Below are 20,304 nucleotides of genomic sequence, written 5' to 3'. Positions count from 1 at the left end.
CATAATCCAGATGACTTCGTTCGCTACACTTCATTTAAGATTGGCTTTCTTGCAGTCGTTAATCAACATAATTAGTGGTCAGAATAGTACGAAAGTGACATGTGGAATGAAATTATTTTCGAATGAATCGCAATACCAGAAAGAAAACTCATCAACCATCAACGCTAATGGTTTCTTCGATCCATTTGTAATTCGGTTCACAACAGAAAACAAAACTCACAGTTTGTCAGCCACATTCGTTTAATCAAACATAATATTTTGTCTCTAAGATAGCTAGAAGAAGCGCTAATTGCTCCTTTTAGCTTTGAGCAGAACTGGATTACTAATAGTTCCTTTTTCGCGCAGTTTGAACCAATTCATTTGGAGCAATCACGTGTTAAAACATTTCGGCAAGTCGACATTTGTTTCTACAGCAGTATCTGTTACGGTTCTCTCTTGAAAAAAGAATTGCAATATTTAAAAAAAAAATACAATAATAATAAATAAAGGTTAGCTACAGTTCCGAAGCGACGTTTGCCTGATCTAATGTATTGATAATACATACATCTTGAAGGCCCACCTTTCCTAATTGGGTTGTGGGAAACAGCTGCAAGAGGAACTTCCAATGGTCACGATCCCCTGCTACCAAGCTCAGGTGTTCTGGTGGGATTCCCAAACGTGTCCACCCAAGGTTTTGGATATAATCTATCCAGCGAGTCCTTGGCCTTCCACGTGGCCTCCCACCCTCTGGCTTGGCAAAGAGAGCCTGCTGAAGGAGCCTCTCTTGTAGCATTCTGACCAGGTACCCGTACCAACATAACTGTGATCTCTCAACACGGAGAAGCAGCGGTTGAGTATTGAGGGTTCCCGAATTGCAGAGCGTCTGACTCTGTCGAGTCTTGTCAGCCCCGCAACCCCCTCGAAGGAACCTCATTTCAGCCGCTTGGATTCGTGTCCGCATTCTTTCGGTCATTACCCAACTCTCATGGCCATAGGTGAGGATGGGGACATAGGCTGTATTGAAGACAGCCAGCTTTGCCTTCTGGCTTAACTCCCGCTTCAATACTACCGAACGGCCAAGCTCCCGCAATATTGAGCTTGCTCAGCCAATTCGAGAATCTAGCTCTATCCCATTTTCCATCATTCGTGAATATGGACGATGGATGATGTATTGATAATAATAAATAAAAATAATAGGCCTGATCCGATACAAAAAAAAACATGAATCTCTGTAATGCAGACAGAGATAATAAGGATGTTCTTCCCTCTCCACAACTTAGTTTCATACGTAATTGAAAGCTAAAATTGCCCGCACAGTTGTCGTCATCCAAACACGACAGTGGCTTTCATAGAATCTGGTATCGTTGTCCTGATCTTGAAGTGTCTTCCACATAAAAAGGGCCGAAGGCAATCCAATTAAAGAAAGAATTTTAAGAGTTTTGCTTCCAATAGAAAACTTCAGTTATTTAGGACCATCTGGTTGTGCTACGATTGCGAGAAGGTGCGCGCGGTCTCCTTGTATGTCACAGCGGAAGTTAATTACTTCTAGCGTTGGTACACACACACACACACACAGTCGTTTCGATGGAAGCGCACAACAAAGCCTTATCTACACTTCCTAATTAAACGGATGGCTTCGGGCACTGCGCTCCAAGAAAGGCATAGTTTTTCGTCATTCGCCGGTGTTGTATCGCAACGTCCAAGGACTGCCATTCATGTCTCCGCCTCATTGTTCCTTGATGCGGTGCTCTGTTGCATTTCTTGACATTTCTATCTTCGTATATATTTCTTCTCGGAAGATTTCCCTTACAGGGGAACTCGCCGGAAGATTCCTACCATTTTTTTTTTTTTTTTTTAAGGATGTTCCAGCCCCAGTAACCTAGATGTACTCAGTTCAAGCCACAATACCGTTAAATTCAAAGTTAAACCATCTAAGTTGGTTTTCTTCATACTCGACTTGCGCGCAGGTCTCGAGTTCAAAGCTAAGAGGCGCGCACAAACACCAAAGTGGATACGATGTGCGCATGCTTAATTCCGCTTGTAGTGATCATTTCATAAAAGCGAGGCAGGCGTCTCCAGACGAAAATAGCCACTATTAACCGTAAACAAAGGCTGAAAGTTAGGATCCCACGAGGACACTGCTGGATAAAAGCACGGCAAGAATACAAAGAAGAAGCCAATGCATCTAATGGCTCTGGCCATCTAGAATTGCTCCCATCGGGAGTGCTCGAAAAGAGCTGGAGTTCTTTTACTTGTGTGCGCCATGAGATGTGCCGTCAGTTAATCTGTTCTGCTTTCTCTTGAATCATGTCTGTTAACATGTATTTTCAGTCATTTAATCATGTTTCGTATCCCCAGTATTAGCAAAAAGAACACAAAACTCGTAATGAATTATTTTGCACTTTTATTCTTTCAAATAAAGAATAAATAATAAGGCTGCACGAGATTAACAATCAGAATCACTGCAAATTTCACATCAGGTACGTCACAATAACTTGTCTTTTGGATATACTACTTGTTTATAACATCCCGTGCGTAATTTGGATGACTCAATAATGACATCTAATTATATCCTCCGCGCGTCTCGTACATTGTGCCACGAATACAAGTTTCAGTATTGTTATGTAAATGACGATAATCGTACGTCTAGTTCGATTATCTGTGGAAGACTCTGTCAGATCAGTATCGCATTTAACCGAGAAACTGATTATAATCACGTTGAAAGTTTATTTTTCACTTGGTTAGACTATAATAAATTTAGTTTAATCCTTTATCCAAGTGAGAGCAAATAAAGTTTGCGCCTGAAAATATCTTCAGGACTGAATATGGTTGTACTATCTTACCTGGGTAAGTAAGGTAAGATAGTACAACACCATATTCAGTCTTGAAGATATTTTCAGGCGCAAACTTTGTTTGCTCTCATTTGGATAAAGGATTAAACTAAATTTATTATGATTATAATCACATTATGCTAGTAATTTGCTGCATAACAATTCCTCCAGAATTTAAACGACTGGCTTTCCATAGTATATCAAATGCATCTAATTAGAAAGGGAAAAATATTAGCATCCATCTCTTCCTTGAAATCGTTATTTCTAAAGGTAATTTATCCTAAAACCCGATTTATTTTCTTTTGCAACATTTTACCTTATTTGTTGTGCGCGCTTGCAACTTTTTTCCCCGTTCTCACTCAACACAGAATGTGCTCGTAGCCTACATTTCGGATAGGCTGTCAAATCCGTTTATCTCATCTGCATCCCACTTGGACTGTGGCAGTCCCTAATGGAAGACGTATTCCAATCTCCCCTCGGTTGCAAATAGCTGTATTATACAGCAGATCACCTAGATCTTGTGTATGGCCTTTCTGCGACTGCCATTAAGGCTTCGGGGAACGGAATAAAGATCATATTCGTCTTGTCTTTGAAGCAAAGATATCGCTTGTACCCTTAGGAATAGCCTGCACTCCGCAATCTGCTCTAAGTCGCTTTTCATTTTTATGCACTCCTCGAGGCTCTTCTGGCCTAAGGGGGGAAACAATCAGGCGCTGTGAAGGAGATAGTCCTCCCCTCAACGAATGGGGGAATGTAAGTGGTGCGTTACCGACGAAAGTTTTTCTGTGCTCATCAAATGCATTTATTCCACGAGCGATGTCACTTTATTTTTTCTTTCTTTCCATGATCCGAACTTCTTGGTTTAGTCACTAAGACAGCGATGTAAGACTCCTTTACCAGATGAATCTTTATTCTCAGAACCGATATGACAAGCCAGACAAGGGGATGGGCACATTAAGGTAACGATCTCCGTGCATTTTCTTGTATCAGAATAAGAAAATCTCTTTAAGGACAAAACTATCCATTTCTAAAGTAGAAATGAATGCCTCAAGAGGATTCTTACAGTCACGACAGCAGAGGAGGTCGCTTATGGCTTTTTTCTTTTAATATAAATCCCAAACGGAAATCAGTTAGGTGTAATGTCAGCCACTTCCATTCCTCCTCTGCTAATTTTAATTTTTGTTTTTCCAAGTGATCCTGGAATAAACTATTGTTTCTGAGGAAGGGCTAATCTGCTCTGGTGGATTATGTCGATCTTCCGGAAATGTGGAGTGCTGGCCTTTGAGCTTAATGAGAACTCTCATGCAGATATTACTTCCAAAGAGGTTTGTGAAAAATATAAAAATTATCTGAGGCATCCTAAAAGAAAGTAACTGCATTTTTATATGGGAATGTGGGCTTTGTAATGTGACTGAACTTACTATTTTCAAATTTAAATTTGCAATAAAGTTAAATTTATTGCAAAGAAATTTAACCAGAAATAAGCAGCAACGAATGGACAAAAAACAAGGAACTAGGGTTACACATTTTACAAAAGATTCAACCTTGCAAAAACTGAAATCAGTCATTTGACATTTCATGAATTTCTCAATAGATGGCAGCGCCGTTCAAGTACATAATCACACAGCCAATTCAACTTCATCCAAAGATATGAATACTGTCATGAAAACTCCCCAAATTTAACCTTAAATTCATGAATAATCAATGCCATAAATTTGTAAATGATTCCGAACTTATTTTGGAAATAGCCATGAACTACTTTGCTACTATTAAAGCTTGAACACTGATTTTTGAGACGCCAAACGTATTCAATCGACAGTACCGCCATCTATTGAGTTAAATAGTAAATATTCACCTCAGAGAGAGAGAGTAATAATTTTTCGGCACGCGCATATACGTTTTAAGAAAATCGAGTCAACACAAAGACAAAAACATTAATAAAGAATCTAAAACTTCAAAAATTGTGGCGTGATTTTATTTATTTTTTTCACAGTACAGATTTCAACAGAAAATATACAACAGCTTATTTACATAAAATGATTCAGGAAATTTTATATTACAAATTAAAAATAATTAGATAAGGCACTTGAAAGAATGAATGCAACAAAATATTCAAAACGTGACGCTTCTAAAGAGTTCTAATTTAGGAAAAATGTCTTGGTTTCCATCTTTGGCTTCACTGACTTCATCAGTCTGTCTCCATCAAAAAGGACACTTCACAAGTGCTCTGCAACTCCTATGAAAGCAAAATGGCAGGAGGCACATCAGTTTCTTTTCTACTTTCGATTTTATCCTTATTGGATAAGTATTTCTATCAGAATGTTGTTGAGCATCTGACTTTCTCTGCCTGCAATTAAATACAATATTAGATCACTTTGGCTTAGTACAAAAGAACTATTTTGATTCTAAATGCAATTTTTATGATGATGTATGTCATTAAAATGATGGTTATGAATTCATTGTTGAACATTTGCAGCAACAATTAAAAGCATTGTTCTAATGGGCTTTCCCATTCATGTCTGTAAATGATTGTTGGTATTGAGCTGATATCCTACGGTATTTGTGGTGAGTTCAGTTAAATGCAAAACCAGTTAGGTATTCACATAAACAACTCGTTGAATAAGACTTCATTTGCAAACATTTTAAAATGCAACAATTTTTAGGTGCATATTCATTCCCAGTTACATACATGATCCATTAGTTTCAGAAGAGCATCTTGAATTGTCTGTTTAACTTTTTATCTCCCAAAGAGAATAAAAATAGGTGAGGCCATTTTAGCCCAATTTAACTTTCTCTGATTATCAGTCCTAGCTGATTTAGCTAGCTATCTCTGGTAATCAGAGACAGCTAGCCAAATACATTATAAACAAGTGGTGAAGAGAGACAAGTGCTGCCATCTTGTAGCCTCTACCACAGTATATTATTTGTCTGAAATGATGTGATATCTAAGGTTGATTTTTTTCTGGAGTCAGTAGTGCACTCAGGATTTAATCTTGCGGGTGGGGGGGGGGGACACGAGTTGAGTAGACAATTTGAGAATAGACACTATGCATTGCATACGACCTATGACTGAACATCTGCAGTGATAGCCAATACATAATACCCGTGATCTCCTCTGGCCCAGCTCGGGCAAACGAAGTAGTGCTTGGCCACAATTCCTGAGAGCTATAGGGTATTCCCACCTTATGTGACTAATTCATAAGAAATAGAAGACATGATACAACATAAATTTAAAAAAAATGAATTTTAATTAGGAAAAGACTGGAAATTTTTCTAGTGTTTTTTTTTTCCCTTTTTCTTTTGGGGGGACCAGGGTCCTTTGGGCGCACCACTGTCTGGAGTTGACAGGCTGAAAATCCTGAAATTCCAGAAAAAGAAATTATTATACCCAAGATTGACAAACTTGGGAATCAATTTAAGAAAGAGTTAGAAAAAGTTCCTCTAGTCAGCAACTAAATTAAAACTGATAGCGGTTTTCTTAGTACTGCAAAGAACTTCTGATGCAAATGACACTTCTATAGGGCTACACAGACTTATCTTGAATTATATTTGTTCATTTTCACTGTCTACTGCTATATTAAAAAAAAGGAACAATTAAAATAAATGACTTGGTCTAAAGCCCTAGCATTTAAATGAAATGAAGGTTAAGTCTATTAAATGAAATGCATCAGATATCTTTTTCAGTTATTTTTGTGCACAGAACGCTAAAAGAAAATCCTGTGATCTCAGTCTATTTTTAACATGTGGATACCCTTGAGATCTTTTTCAACTAGCCATGATGTAGTCAACTGAGTTAACAGCATCTTGTCTTTCACTAATTCATAAGCAATGATTAGCTTCAATTCTTGTCAATGGTTTTGTTAGGAAAACCAGTGCACAAAGGTGGCAGTAATTATGGTTCTATCACAAATATCAAGGAAAAAAACGTTACTAAATACACCTTTTGGTTTTAATTACAAAACAATGAAATTATCCTATTTGTGATTTATCGCACCAACACATTTTCTTATATTAAGTGAACTAATACTGACACGTACCTGCTGCTGTTTGTTTCTGAAGTGCATGTGGGATCTCCCTATGACTTTTGTAGTTGGGGCCACGAAGGGGTCTTGATGGTGACATTGTGGTTTTTAGACCATCCCAAGAGGCCTCTTCTGTCCCAAACACTCATTAAATCAGGGTGAGGATGTTGCAGCATTCTAAAGGAGCCAGAATCTGTTCCATTGATGCATATTTTAGGGGAATAGCAGTCCCAATAGCGACTCAAGATGTCCACATTATGGTCCCTCCTGTAAAAAAAAAAAAAAAAAAAAAAAAAAGAAACACCAATTTTACATCTGGTCATCACAAAGAAGTTACAGCAGGCATAGATACCACTACATGCAAAAGTGACCCAATCTATCAAAAACTCCAGTTTTGTGAGAATATTTGCTATTAATGTAGCGAATATTCTCACAAAATGTCTTTTAACATAAAGCACAGGAACTAACTGGTGTTTTAAGTAACATCTAAAATAGATGCAATAAATGAGTCATTTGGAAATTCTTTAGTGTGGACTACTGCAAATGGGAAAGGCCTTCTTGCCTCATCAATGAAAGAGAGAAACAATTGAAAAAAAAAACATCCAATAGAAGTAATATTGAAATTATTAATATAAAAAAATTAGAAAGTCTCAGTGTAATTTATTTACAATAAGAAAATACAGAAAACACAAATTTAAGCAATCTTTATTCCCCAACTGTTACATGTGGAAGAAAATGGCTGGCCAGTCAATTTCATGGTTATTAATTTGAATTCCTTTTAGAATAAAAGGCAAGCATTGGCTGTAGTTGATACTTGTGTTTTCTGATAGCTATTTCTATTTTTTTTTTTAAGTTAAAGGGATATTACATCCCATATTGTTTCTTAGCCAAATAAGAAACTCAGAGAGTTTCATGCCGAATATAGAAACTATATAAAGTTCGGCGATTCCAAGCGTAAGCAAATACCTGGATACTGCAGCAACTGACCCTTGAAGGTAGTGCAAGCTGAAGCAACTCATGTCAAAGGTGGAGCAAGATCCGATCACTATTCTTGATATTTACCCATAATGTGAACTTAGCTCATAGGAGCTGTATTATTGTTCTACATTACGAGAGAAGTTCGCTACCCAGACTGGTTTCAGCCTTTATTGAGGTCTCATCAGTGAGTAGGTAGACCTAGTTAATACCAAGTTTGTAGCGAACAGAACTTACTATGAGAATTGCCAAGAGGTGTCCTAATAAATTACTAATTACATGAAGAGCCAAAGGCTTCAATTCGTTCACTACAAACTTGGTATTATTAACATGGTCTACCTACTCACTGATGAGACCTCCATAAAGGTTGAAACCGGTCTGGGTAGTGACCTTCTCTCATAATGTAGAAAAATAATACAGCTCCGAGGAGCTAAGTTCACATTATGGGTAAATATCAAGAATAGTGATCAGAGCTTGCTCCACCTTTGATATGAGTTGCCTCGGCTTGCACTACCTTCAAAGGTCAGTTGCTGCAGTATCCAGGTATTTGCTTACGCTTGGAATCGCCGAACTTTATATAGTTTCTATATTCGGCATGAAACATTTCTAATTTGGCTAAGAAACAATATGGGATGTAATATCCCTTTAACTTAAATAAGTTATGTCGCCGAATTGGAGCCTTTGGCTCTTCATATAATTAGTAATTTCTAACTGTATTTTTCATGTAGTCTGTTTGCTTAAATTTGCTGTCATCTATTGATTTTGATGGTAAACAATTAACACGAATGGTTGGAACTTGGTTGTATCATTATTTATGTGGGCACTACATGGAGTCAAGACCCATCACAGGAAACCCACTCTATCCATTAACACACTATCTATCAGACATCTTAAACCTATTCACTGTTGGGGGACTCGCAATCACATCTGACAATCTATTCCACTCGTTCACCATTCCAAGAAAAGGACCTAGTCTGCATCCCCTTACTAACTACACTCTGAGACACTTCCAAGTGTGATCCCTTGTTTCTTCCCCTATTTCCCATGTTTTGAAAAATTTCTTTTCTGTCAATCTTATAGTATCCCTTTAGTAACTTATAAGTTTCTATCATATCCCCCCCTCTTCTGTCTGATAGCTAAACTCTGCAATCCACACACCTTCAATCTATCCTCCACAAACCTGTCACCAGCTTGGTCACTCATCTCTGAATCCTCTCCACCACCTTCTGATCCCCAAGAAATGCAAGTGACCAAACCTGTGCATAGAGTCAACATGTGGATGAATCATAGCCACATAAAGAGGGGAAGTAACCTGCTATTTTGTGTTCTTGAGGATTGAAGTAGTCATCTGAGCTATTTTGCCAACTCTTGCAATATGTCCTCTGGATTTCAAATCTCTGTCCACCATCATCCCCAGATCTCTAGCCTCATCAATTTCCTGTAAACTAGTGCCATCAATATAATACAAAGTGCATAATCTTACATTTTAGAAGAATTGAATTCACAACCATTGTCCTTTGCCTGCAATTTATTTAAATCATCTTATAAGATATCGACATCACTTTAATCAATTATTGCCCTCTCTCAGATTTGCATCATCGGCAAACAACTGAATATCTGACTTCAAATCTTCCACTCTATCATTAATGTATAAATTAAAGATTAGTAGCCCTAGTTCAGAGCCCTGGGGCACTCCACTAGTCACCCTCATTTGTCTTGATTAGACTCCAAAATACACTACCCTCGAATATCTATCAGTCATGTCCTCCCCATCCATGCCACCAGCTTCATATCCATTCCCATTTGCTCCAACTTATGTAATAGTTTTCCAGGCACTATTCTCTTAATGCCTTTGTTACGTCCAGCAGTTTCATGGTGTAGCCATTTTCTTTATCCAATTCTGCTGACACCTTATTATAAAATGTGAAACTGCTGGACTTAACAAAGGCATTTGAGAGAATACTGCCTTATTACAGATCAATTAGTATCTCTTCAGTGGCAGTTAAAGTATTGGAAAAGTTGGAGAAAGGTAAAATACACAGTGGGTGGATAGGGATGCAATACTCTATAGGGTCAGCATGGCCTAATAAATAACCAAGGGAGAACTACCTTTTACAAAGCCATGCTGCCCACTATAGAGTATTGCATCCCTATCCACCCACTGTGTATTTTACTTTTCTCCAACTTTTCCAATACTTTAACTTCCACTGCAGAGATATAATTGATCTGTAATTTGCTACTTCTGTTTTGGAGCCACCTTTATGCGGCAGTACTCTCTGCTGTATAAAATCTTACCCTCTCTCCACTCCCTTGGAACCTTGCCAGAGCTGAGACTTAGATTAAAGAATCTCGACAGGGACACAACCAGCTCACTTGCACATTCTTGTAGCACATGAGCTGACATACCATCCAGGCCCATTGCCGTATCCACATTGATGTTTTTCAATATACTGAGTACCTCCAGTTTGTCACCTCAGTAACTGCAAAGTCACCACCTGGATGATACACCCTTGCAAAGATTGCTCAGAAACTCATCTATTTCTTTTGCTTCTGTTGCTTTCCTGTCATCAGTACTGAGTAAAGTTATCTTTCCATAATCATTCTTTCTCTTACTTGCTACATAGTGAAAGTGAAAAATTTGGATTTACTTTGACCTGCTTAGCTAATATTCTCTCAAAATCTGGTTTGGCCTTCCTTACCATACTTGTTACGCTTCTTGCATGTATGTTCCTTCCAAAATGCTTTCTTTTTTTGCAGCTCCTGCTTTATATTGCTAGTCATCCACTCAATTCCTACTCCATTTATCCCCCTGACCTTGAGTGTACAGTCTGCTGCTGCCTTGCTCAAACAATCTTTGACAGCTTCCCATGCACTAATGACATTCATTCCATGTAGTTTCTTATACCTCAGTATCACACTGTTCCAAGGTGCCTCCTAATGTTGTGATTTTCACTTTGTAGATCCATAATCTCCTCCTTGACTGAAATTTCAAGGTATTACGAAGAAAAAACAAAGTGCATTTCTTTTTAATAGAGAGATATTAATTGTAACAGTGGATTGTTTTGGAGTACACTGAAATATGCAGACAACCAAGTGGAAGTTGAATTTTAAAATTTATTTTATCTTTAAAATTTTAGAATAAAATGATTTCTAACAAGATATAATAAATGCAATTTATTTATAATAAAAATATAAAAATAATAGATATAATAAAATTTATTTTTAACAAGAAATAAAATTCACTATTTAATCTTATCTTTGTTATTCAACCTTATTCACAATTCTTACTTGCAAATCTTGGGATCAGGAATGCCATACACGTGAACTTCCGAGCAACCAGCATCTTCCATAAGCTTCACTGAATACCACAGAGTCGAAGGTTGCCGACCTTCCATCGTGTACCTACAAGGACAATGAAGAAATATCACCGAGAAGAGCAAACATTAATAAGAAAAAAACTAAAGGAATAGTAAAAGTTTGTCATGCATGCATGAAAAATAATAAACTGGTTTGATTAAGAGTTACGTGGCAACTAGAAATAACTATTAATTTCTGTAATCCTACTGAGAACATGGACATCTGTGAATGTCTGTTAGTGACAGGCCATTACCACTGCTTACTGAGAGACCTCTTCCCTGCTTATTGGAGGTCTGAAGTGGCTTAAAGATCCATATTTGGCTTCTAGAACAAAATTTCGAAATTGTTACAGACCACATGCTGTATTAATGCCCTGTAATGTTGGAAATATTTGATAAAGACGTGTTCTAATAAAACCTCTGTTCAAATACATCTTTGCTGTTTCATGCAGCAAGTATTATTGCTTCATTTGACCTCATATGAAAGCACACAAATAGCGGTCACTCTGCACATCGAAGTACTGTAGTCTGGTCACTGCCAATCAATACGTTACATTGTTTAAACAAATTTCGAATATGCCTGTTAGTAATATAAGTTCCTGTGAGAAATTGAACCAAAATAAAAGGATTGCAGGTGGAATGGGCCACTTCTTCCTCAAACCCTTGACAAGTGGCATTGTTCAATCATTTTACCATCACTTAGGAAACTGTTGCTTGAGATGCATCCAGTTAAGATTTGAGGACTTAGCAGTTGTGGGGATGAGAAGAATCTTCCTTCTAAACTACATTGATTGTTCAATGATTTTTGATTCAGCTATTTGCCAATTGTTTATAAACGCTTGATTATTTTAAATTTTATAAGAGAGCAACTTGCTCTCTTATAAAATTTTTGCAATTCCTCATTACTGACTTCATAAAAATGTCCCAGACTGGAAACATCATAGTCACAACTCTAAGCAGTGAGTTACAGTTTAGTGAAATATAAAGAAAATGGACAACTTTTCTTCTTCTTCCCTTCATGTGTTAGCCCTAGTGGCCTGTTGCAGGGCTATCCTGCACCCTTCTAAGCTGTACCCATCCTGAGGATAATGTGGCTAGCCCTATGTCTGTAGATGCATGTGTTCACGGGGCCGGTTTGCCTGCTTGTGAGAGAAAACCCCCCAGATTAACTGGGGAGAAAAGCTCTGCAGTCCACGCCCAAGACTGGCTAACTTGACTATGTTTGAGAATGAGCCTTAAGATCCTCATCGGTGATGGGAATCGAACTCAGGCATATGGTTTCAAAGCATATAGCCACTCAGCTAACTGCAGGACAGCTTCTCAAGAAAAGTTAATATCAGGAATTAGGCTCCAATTTGAACTGATCTGCTGCACCTAAGTGTGTAAAATATAAATTTTTCAGTCATTACTTGCTTCAAAATATGGTTTTGATGCCCAGGAACCAGACTGAATACTTGTTATACAAACAGAAACTGTCATATGATGCAATGCAAACTCCATTGGGCACAACCTATATATATAAAAATACAGATGGCATCAACACCAGTGGTGTATCTGGGGGGGGGGGGCAGAGGCGGCGGTCCACTCCGGGCAGCATTTTTCACGTTTACAATTAAACAATTTAATTTTCGACGATTCTTCTATTTATGTTAACTTAGTAATTTTATTATTTAATTAATAATTAGTTTTCAACAACTATACTTACAACTAACATAAACATAGTGTTTTAATTTCTTTCCCTACGTCGTTTTGACTTTTTGTAATATTTTTGGTGTGTATTGAGAGGGGCGGCAAAAGCTCTGACCAACACAGTGACAAAGATTACATTCTCTGACATAAATAATGTGCTACATGTATCCATTGGCATTTTGTCAGAAGGAAATCAGAAGTTTTAGGGGAGAGAAGTCTTAATATCTGTGAAGGCATCACTCCCCAGTTGTGCCAAAAACTTGCTTCAGAACTTGGATCAATCCCATGTTCCCTTTTCACTTTTTCATACTAAATTAACATCTTCCAGAACCTGAGAAATTCATCTTGCAAAGCTACAAAATGGCCAGAATAACATATGCAGTTTACAGACATAATACACTTCACATCCTTAGTTGCTTTGGAAGTAATTCCGAAACACCTTCCCATCCCATCTCCACAGCTTTGGTTACCTATACCAGATTAGTACCATGGACAAGCTAAAGATTAACTTATCAGGGAACATTGTTCTAAACCCCAAATGTGGTATTTCATGCCCATAATCAGCATGGTAGTCCTTACACTGGTGATGCAATTCCTCATTTTCTTATTTTTATGGAAAGATTTACCAACATGCCACAGGTTTGACTACCATAGTATTCACTAACACTTGTTGGAGCACCTCAGCAAACTATCCTTTAACTCTCCACATTCTTCCTATATGTAAAACTTTCTATCACTGAATTGATATTCTGTCTATAATTTCGAAACAATTCCTCTTCCTTCGACAGACTGTTGTTGAAACATTCTACAATTCACAGTATTCCCACAACCAATCCCTTGCTGCACTGGAAAACAGCAAGGACAACCCAGTTTTAAGTTCAATGCTGCCAGTTTTCCCTTTTCTCTCTCTTTCTCACAATGTAGATCTCTTAACTTTCTACATATCTGAATAACTGTACCCTAGCATCACTTCTGTAATTTCTTTTTCAGCGCACAGAAATGTCATTTTCCAAACAACATATTGATTTTCTTTTAATAACTTTTACAAATTAAATACACCTGAACTTTAGACTATTCATTCTTATTTGGAGTGATGGGGATGCATTGAACAGAGCTCGACAGTAACTATACATCTTGAAAAACAATACTTTTGAAATATTATGTGTGTATCCACATATGCACATGCAAAATTGCAAAGGTTAGTCGATTGGTAGAGCCTCTGCTACTAATGGCTCAGTTAAGTAAGTTTGAGTGCGGTTAGTAGTTGAAGGAGACCAATCGTTCGATGCTGTTGGCACACTCTCCCTCAATGAGTCTTTGGATTCCCTGGAGGTGTCAAATAATAATAATAATAATCTTCCAGTTATGAAAGAAACATTGCATGGATTCAATTCAAACATACTTTCTCTGTAATATAGAAATTTCTTTGATTTTAATAGTTGTTTTTCATATTTTTGGATATATCATTATTTAAGCATAAACTGTTATTTTGTTGACCTTTATGTGATATTACTAGTTTAAATTTCGTTGCTGTGAACGTAAGACATGTATTTAACATAATCTCTTTGGGAAATAAATCCCCCCCCCCACCTCTTGATAAGCTCGCGCTATGAACAATTAATTCAAAGTCGGGAACTACCTATACATTGTATTTATTTCATAGAATTTCTGTAATTTTTTAATGTATGGAAATTTAATTAATAGCTCTTAGTCAACAAAGAAATGTTCTAACATATTTCAGGGCAGTATCTAAATGTGTCTTATAATGAAGAAGCTTTGCTTCAACGACTGCTTACCCAATTACTGCGCCATTTTCTCGGAGGGTGTTGAGGGCATCTTGCTCGCCTTTCCTGCTAAAACGATAGAATTGAATGTGCCCGTGACGTCGCCTCAAATCGGCCAGACGAGCGTAAAGGTTAGTGATGGCATCCACATTCCTCACGTTAAAGATGACCCAGTTTTCGGAAGGGTGAGGCCCCGTGATTAACTTCCTGGGTTTCTTGAGGTACAGACGGAATCTGAAAAACACATTCTTTCTTGAGACAGCTAAGGATGACTTAAGAAACAAATCCTGTGTCATTTAGATCTTTAAATGGTGAAATTTAGAATAAGAACTGATTTTTTACGGAAATAATTTAAGCAGCTCTGCGCCCGTTGTTGGAGTCTGCTAGTTATGCATTAAAGAGAGAAAAAAGGCCTTCGGGTTACCTAGTGAAGTCGCTTGTGCGAACTGTCGTCTTCTTCCCCACGTCTTCCTCGTATCTCCGAGAAGGTGAAAATCCTAACCTGAAGACGCACTTTGCAGAATCGATTTCTTCTCCAAGCTTGGTTCCCAACAAAGTTCCTGTTTTAGAAAAGAAAGAAAAAAGGTTTGAGGTTTTCGAAACAACGCGCACTTCTGAGTGACAACACCGCAGTAGGTGTAATGTATAGCGCGTGCACGAGAGACAGAGAAAGACACATGTGGTGAGATTCTATTTTTGTAATCTGCTGAATTCAGTTGTCACTCCGTTCTTTGTCATTTAATCTTTATTGGATGGACGATATTTCTCCTGGGAAGAGTCGCGACGTTTGAAGAATCGACTTGCTATCACCTCGTCTTCAATTGATAGTCTACGGGGGAATAAAATGAGCAAGTCGGTGTTTTTTTTTTTTTTGCTCTTGATGCAGGGCATAAATAGCCGTGTTTTTAAGAAACGATTGACCTCTGTATTGCACTTACGAAGTTTCCCAGAATATCACTGATCTTCACGAAATAAAGAAATTTTTGGCGTTCTTTCCTTTAGGTTAAAGAAAACAAAACATCTCTCATATGTTATTGATGACGAAAACAAAATATAAAACTTAATTATGAGAGAGGGAACTTCCAGCAACCCTTAAGTTCACTTAGTGCCCGACTGCATTACAATAATTTGGAGCAAGTGTTATAACATTTCGAAACCAAGATTGATCTGTTCCTCTTGACGTTACACACGTGATTAATATAAAAGCAAAACTTATGACTGTTTTTTTTTAAATTTTTTTTTTGACACTTCATCTTTCCAAATGTACTTTTGATTTAATCTTAAATCAAAATTCTAATCAGATTGCCAAAAAATCAACTTAATTCTTAATTATAATAATTATCCGCCTTATTATCGTTTCAAAAGGGCTAATCTAACAGATTATTTGTATAGTGGTTTAACCACTGGACCTTTTTTGCGTTTTAAAACTGTACTTGTAAGCCCTCCCCACTCCCCTACATACACCGAAAAAAATTCCGAAACAGATAATCTATACAGAGAGAACGATCAATCAAATCGCAGTCCCACTTTTCTTAATATTATTAACATTTCTGGAGATCAAATGAACAATTTGAATGAGATCATGCTTTCCTTTCGTAGTTCCGTGCTGTAACTGCCCTAAGGATATTTGCGACCTACTTAGCGCGTGTTGTTTATAGTAAGATAACAGGACGGGTTGTTTACGCTTCTTGTGTGAAATGGAGAGATCGCAGCAGATTGTGTTATCTGGGAGTTATTTAACAAATCCAGTCTTCTTACCAAGTGACTTAATTGGGTACAAATCACCTCAGAAACACAACATTAACGCCTGTTAGAGTATGTAAAGGAAGAATTAAGTCGAGAGCAAAATCAGTAATGAAATGAAAGGGGGGGGGGGAATAAGAACTTTACTCACCTAAATTTCCTACTAATGAGCATGTGTCGCAGGCGAGTCTTAATTCTGTGCCTTCTCCTCCTGCTTCTAAGTAATCGGAGCGAATGGCTGGGAGGATGGAAGATGAAGAGGAGTTGCTTCTCTCTGCGGATAACAAACCATACGTGTAAGCATCAATTCCAGACATACTATCTCATAAAATGCGTTCGCTCGCGATGATGACACGAGATGTGATAGAATATTAATGTTAAAGTCGATAGCAGACGTGGCTTTCATTAACTACGCATCTAAAGTCATTAAAATTCAAGTTTGCTTCTTTTCTTTTTTTTCTTTGTAGTGTCTAGACAGAATCGTAATACCAATGTGGTGAATTATTAGATTCGTTTCAAAAGCCCCCCCCCCCCATAATCCTATCATGCTGTTAAACGATGTCAACCCAGTCATATTTACTCATCATAATACATTTATAGGCTTCAGTGTAATGTCTGTTCTGCTTTTTCGCTACTGTCCAAAATTTGGGCAAGTCTTTAAGTATTTCTGCCAGCAAACTGTTTTTATCGATGTGTTTAAGTCGGGTCACTTGGAAATGCCTTCAGAGAATGTGTGAAGATTTCCAGTTAGATTTAAAATGCGAAGCTGAACTTGAATTGGTTATCAATCAGTAGAAAATCCTAGAGCCCAAGTTTCAATCCACCATATTAATATATTTTATTTAACAATTAATTTTCAAAAACACTTTAGTTGTGTACTATCGAAGAAATTCTACTTACCCAAAATTTCCCTCCTGGCTACTAAGTGGGGACGAAAAACCTCCACCATTTGGCGTCTCCTCTCGTAAGCTTCCCTCATCTTCAGGTCAATCGGGAAGTTCTTGTGCGTGTGGTAAGTCCTTCCTCGCACTTCCACCTCGGCCAGATGACGAGGCTTAAGTCGAAGACGGTGTTCACTTTGCAGTATGGCATACAATCCTATGGTGACATGGATGATGAAGCCGGCTAAGATGAATGCAGTAAAATTCCTTAAGGATAGCCAAGATTTGGTAGGCATGGTCCTGGAAATACACGAACAAGCTTCGTTCACAGCAGTCATTTAGTTTTAACATAAAGGAAAGAGCAAAAACTGCGCAAGCGTACTGAGTGACGCCACGTTTCTTTCGTGATATCAGTTAATGACAAAGTGTGACCAGAAGCTGTTTGGGTGAAGAACTGTCAGAAGATTCAACCTAAAGTCCAAGGCGTTTGGTTTACATCGCCAATAAGAAACAAGTGTGTGTGTGCCCGTGCGCGTTAATTTAGAGGTGACGATCGCACACTTATAAATAGCCCACAGCAGAATAAAGTAGACCAAGGACATCTGCATACGGACCTCCCTTCTCTATTTTTAACGACAATTTCGAGATTAGTTTTGAACTCTGGAGTTCATGATGGACTCCCTCCAGGTCTCTTGGGGATTGAAGGTTATTAGTGGACTGGAATAGATCATAAATGAAACTTGATCTAGGAGGAGGAAAGAAGGAAGACAGATCTTTAGATAATAAAGAACCAGTTCGATCACTTTTAAGACGACAACCTCTTACTTAGAACAGTATACAAGAAAGCAACCCTTGAGAGCAATTCCTCCACTGGAATTGCAACTTCATTCTCTTGATTCTGACAAAAATAGAAACCGACCTTTACGGCACACGCAATTTACCGATAACGTGCTCTACACCCCGAAGTACTTTCAACAGTATAAACAACGATTTCTCAGCAGTTTTCAAAGTTATTCGATTTCGGAAACCATCTTCTTTAAAAGGAAGTTATACATAGACGCATGCGTATATTCCTCTCTTTCTTTAACTTCCTTTTAAAGAAGATGGTTTCCGAAATCGATTAACTTTGAAAACTACTCAGAAATGCAAGCACTTCAGTATTAGTGAATCAAGTTAATAAGATTGAAACCTTGAAATGAATGACTTACGTTCCATCAACTCTCGCGCCTGTAAATCAGACCTTTGCATCCGTCATGCTGCGGGAACAGTTTGCACTTCAGGAGGCGCATTCCTCTGCTAACTCCAAGCAGGTGTTTCCGTGTTGTACTGGTGGGATGATGCAACTCGGCCCTCTTGTTGAGTACACCTTTCGTACGTAACAGTGACCTACAAGTCGACTGCTGGGTTGCATTATGAGAGAAGACGTAAACATCTCTTGACGCTGTTCCGACGGAATAAGAGATATCGGTGAATGGAATCCGTCTTGTGTTTTCGTTTGAAGATCGAGTAGGTGCGTAGGGATAATACGAGGTCATTGAATTAAGCAGATAACCACCTTCGCGGAAGATGTCTATAAATAGACTTGTCCTTCACCATCCTACTCACACTTTCATTCGTTCGAACTCGTCGTTGAGGTTATGAAATAGCTTAGTCGTGTGCGCTTAAAAGAACAGTGGCAAACGTATCCTGATTGTGTATCATTCTAATAAACTTCCATGGTGATTTTATATTTCATCTCATTTTAAATGTTTTTGTTATTTCTTTTTTTTTTTTTTTATAAGTGTCTTGTGTATACTTTCTCTCTTAGAGATTAGCCCTGAGCTATATAAACAACCGCCAGTCGCATTACGCATGCTCAATTCAGCAAACTCGAAAGCTAAAATAGCTGATTGCCGTTTGCGTGATTTTTCATAGGAAACAATACATCCACTTCAAAAGTAGCGACTCTTAGATCTGGATTTATAGAGTCGCCCTACAAGTAGGTGCATAGGGATAATACACGCTTGACAACTTTCTGAGATCATTTGTAAGTGAGATTGGTCCGCCCATGCGCATTTACCACTTTTTCTTTCGCTCACGTGAACACATGTAATTGATCATGTGCTTTGTGGCCTTGCTACAGAGGTTGATGCCTTTTGGCTCTCTTCTCGATTCCCCTCCCCCACCCCGCCTGGTTCGTTAATTGGAATTGTATTTCCCATTTCCTGCTGAACAGTTTTTATATTGTAATGAAGTGTAGCTTATCTTGTTCCAATGTTTTGCCTGCATTTTGTTATTAAAGCGGGCAAAAAAAAAAAAAAGATGTTTAGGAAGATATCACAACATGAAGACATGACGTTTACAAAAATCTGTCAAGAATAGCATTTTTTTTTTTTTTTAAATCTTTCGGCATCTTTATAACATTTTTCTAGCGGAGTTACATGTCTGACTCGCAATTCTTGTTCAAGCAAAAATTAGTTAAGCTTACTTTAATCAGATCAACTAATCAATGTAATATTTGTAAACACCAAAGGAACCAATCAGGCCAAAGGGCAATCAAATAACTTACTTATCCTTCCCGACACTATCATTTACGCTTAACGAGATAAGAGGTCAAACACCTTCTAGCGTGTTGTCGTAGCGCGTCGGTGAGAAAGAAAGTACGATCGCAGAAATAATGACCAACAATTTTAATTTTGACGCTACGAGCGGATCCATTGGATTGCGTCTTACCTGTGAATGCAGCGCACGTCGAGGTCACCCTCAAATCCGTCTCTTCTTGGCATTGTCATGTGATCGAGTGGGTGACGGCACTGGGATATCGAACTCTCGGCACACCACCCTAACTAGTAGCCGTCTGCAACGGACATTGTTTACACTTATTTCCAAGGCTGCTGTGCTGTGACGTCACGGCAAGCACGTGTTCACTTGTGTACTGCGATGATGGTTTTGTTTTGGGTTCTTCGGCGAGCGTAAAAAAATCAGTAGGCTAACAGCGAGTTTGGACAGGTCAGCTCCACAAATAGGAACTGCAAAATGGTCAATTCTGCTATTTCCTCACTTGT

General features: G+C 38.1%; 1 protein-coding gene across 1 annotated transcript; it reads right to left on the bottom strand.

Moving 5' to 3' along the window:
- Positions 1–4,757: 4,757 nt before the first annotated feature.
- Positions 4,758–20,080, bottom strand: LOC150102976 (alpha-N-acetylgalactosaminide alpha-2,6-sialyltransferase 3-like). Its single transcript, XM_090398236.1, has 8 exons — positions 19,973–20,080; positions 17,280–17,560; positions 16,531–16,653; positions 15,061–15,196; positions 14,649–14,870; positions 11,096–11,209; positions 6,848–7,099; positions 4,758–5,157 (listed from the first exon to the last, which is right to left on the bottom strand). The coding sequence occupies exons 1-7, from the start codon at positions 20,029–20,031 to the stop codon at positions 6,886–6,888; spliced, it is 1,149 nt and encodes a 382-aa protein (XP_090254362.1). The 5' UTR covers positions 20,032–20,080; the 3' UTR covers positions 4,758–5,157; positions 6,848–6,885.
- Positions 20,081–20,304: the final 224 nt, after the last annotated feature.

This window comes from Typopeltis vanoorti, chromosome 9, assembly GCF_054136105.1.
Source record: "Typopeltis vanoorti isolate ZY-2024b chromosome 9, IOZ_Tvanoo_1.0, whole genome shotgun sequence".
NCBI lineage: Eukaryota > Metazoa > Arthropoda > Arachnida > Uropygi > Thelyphonidae > Typopeltis > Typopeltis vanoorti.
This window is presented reverse-complemented; position numbering and strand designations above follow the sequence as displayed.

What these genes read in the sequence shown, in the direction of transcription:
- LOC150102976 (XM_090398236.1), bottom strand. Translation starts at nt 20,031, where the DNA reads ATGACAATGCCAAGAAGAGACGGATTTGAGGGTGACCTCGACGTGCGC. An exon ending in CGCACAAGCGACTTCACTAG is followed by an intron (nt 14,871 to 15,060) that starts GTAACCCGAAGG and finishes TGTGTTTTTCAG; the next exon opens with ATTCCGTCTGTACCTCAAGA. An exon ending in GAAAATGGCGCAGTAATTGG is followed by an intron (nt 11,210 to 14,648) that starts GTAAGCAGTCGT and finishes TTGTCCTTGTAG; the next exon opens with GTACACGATGGAAGGTCGGC.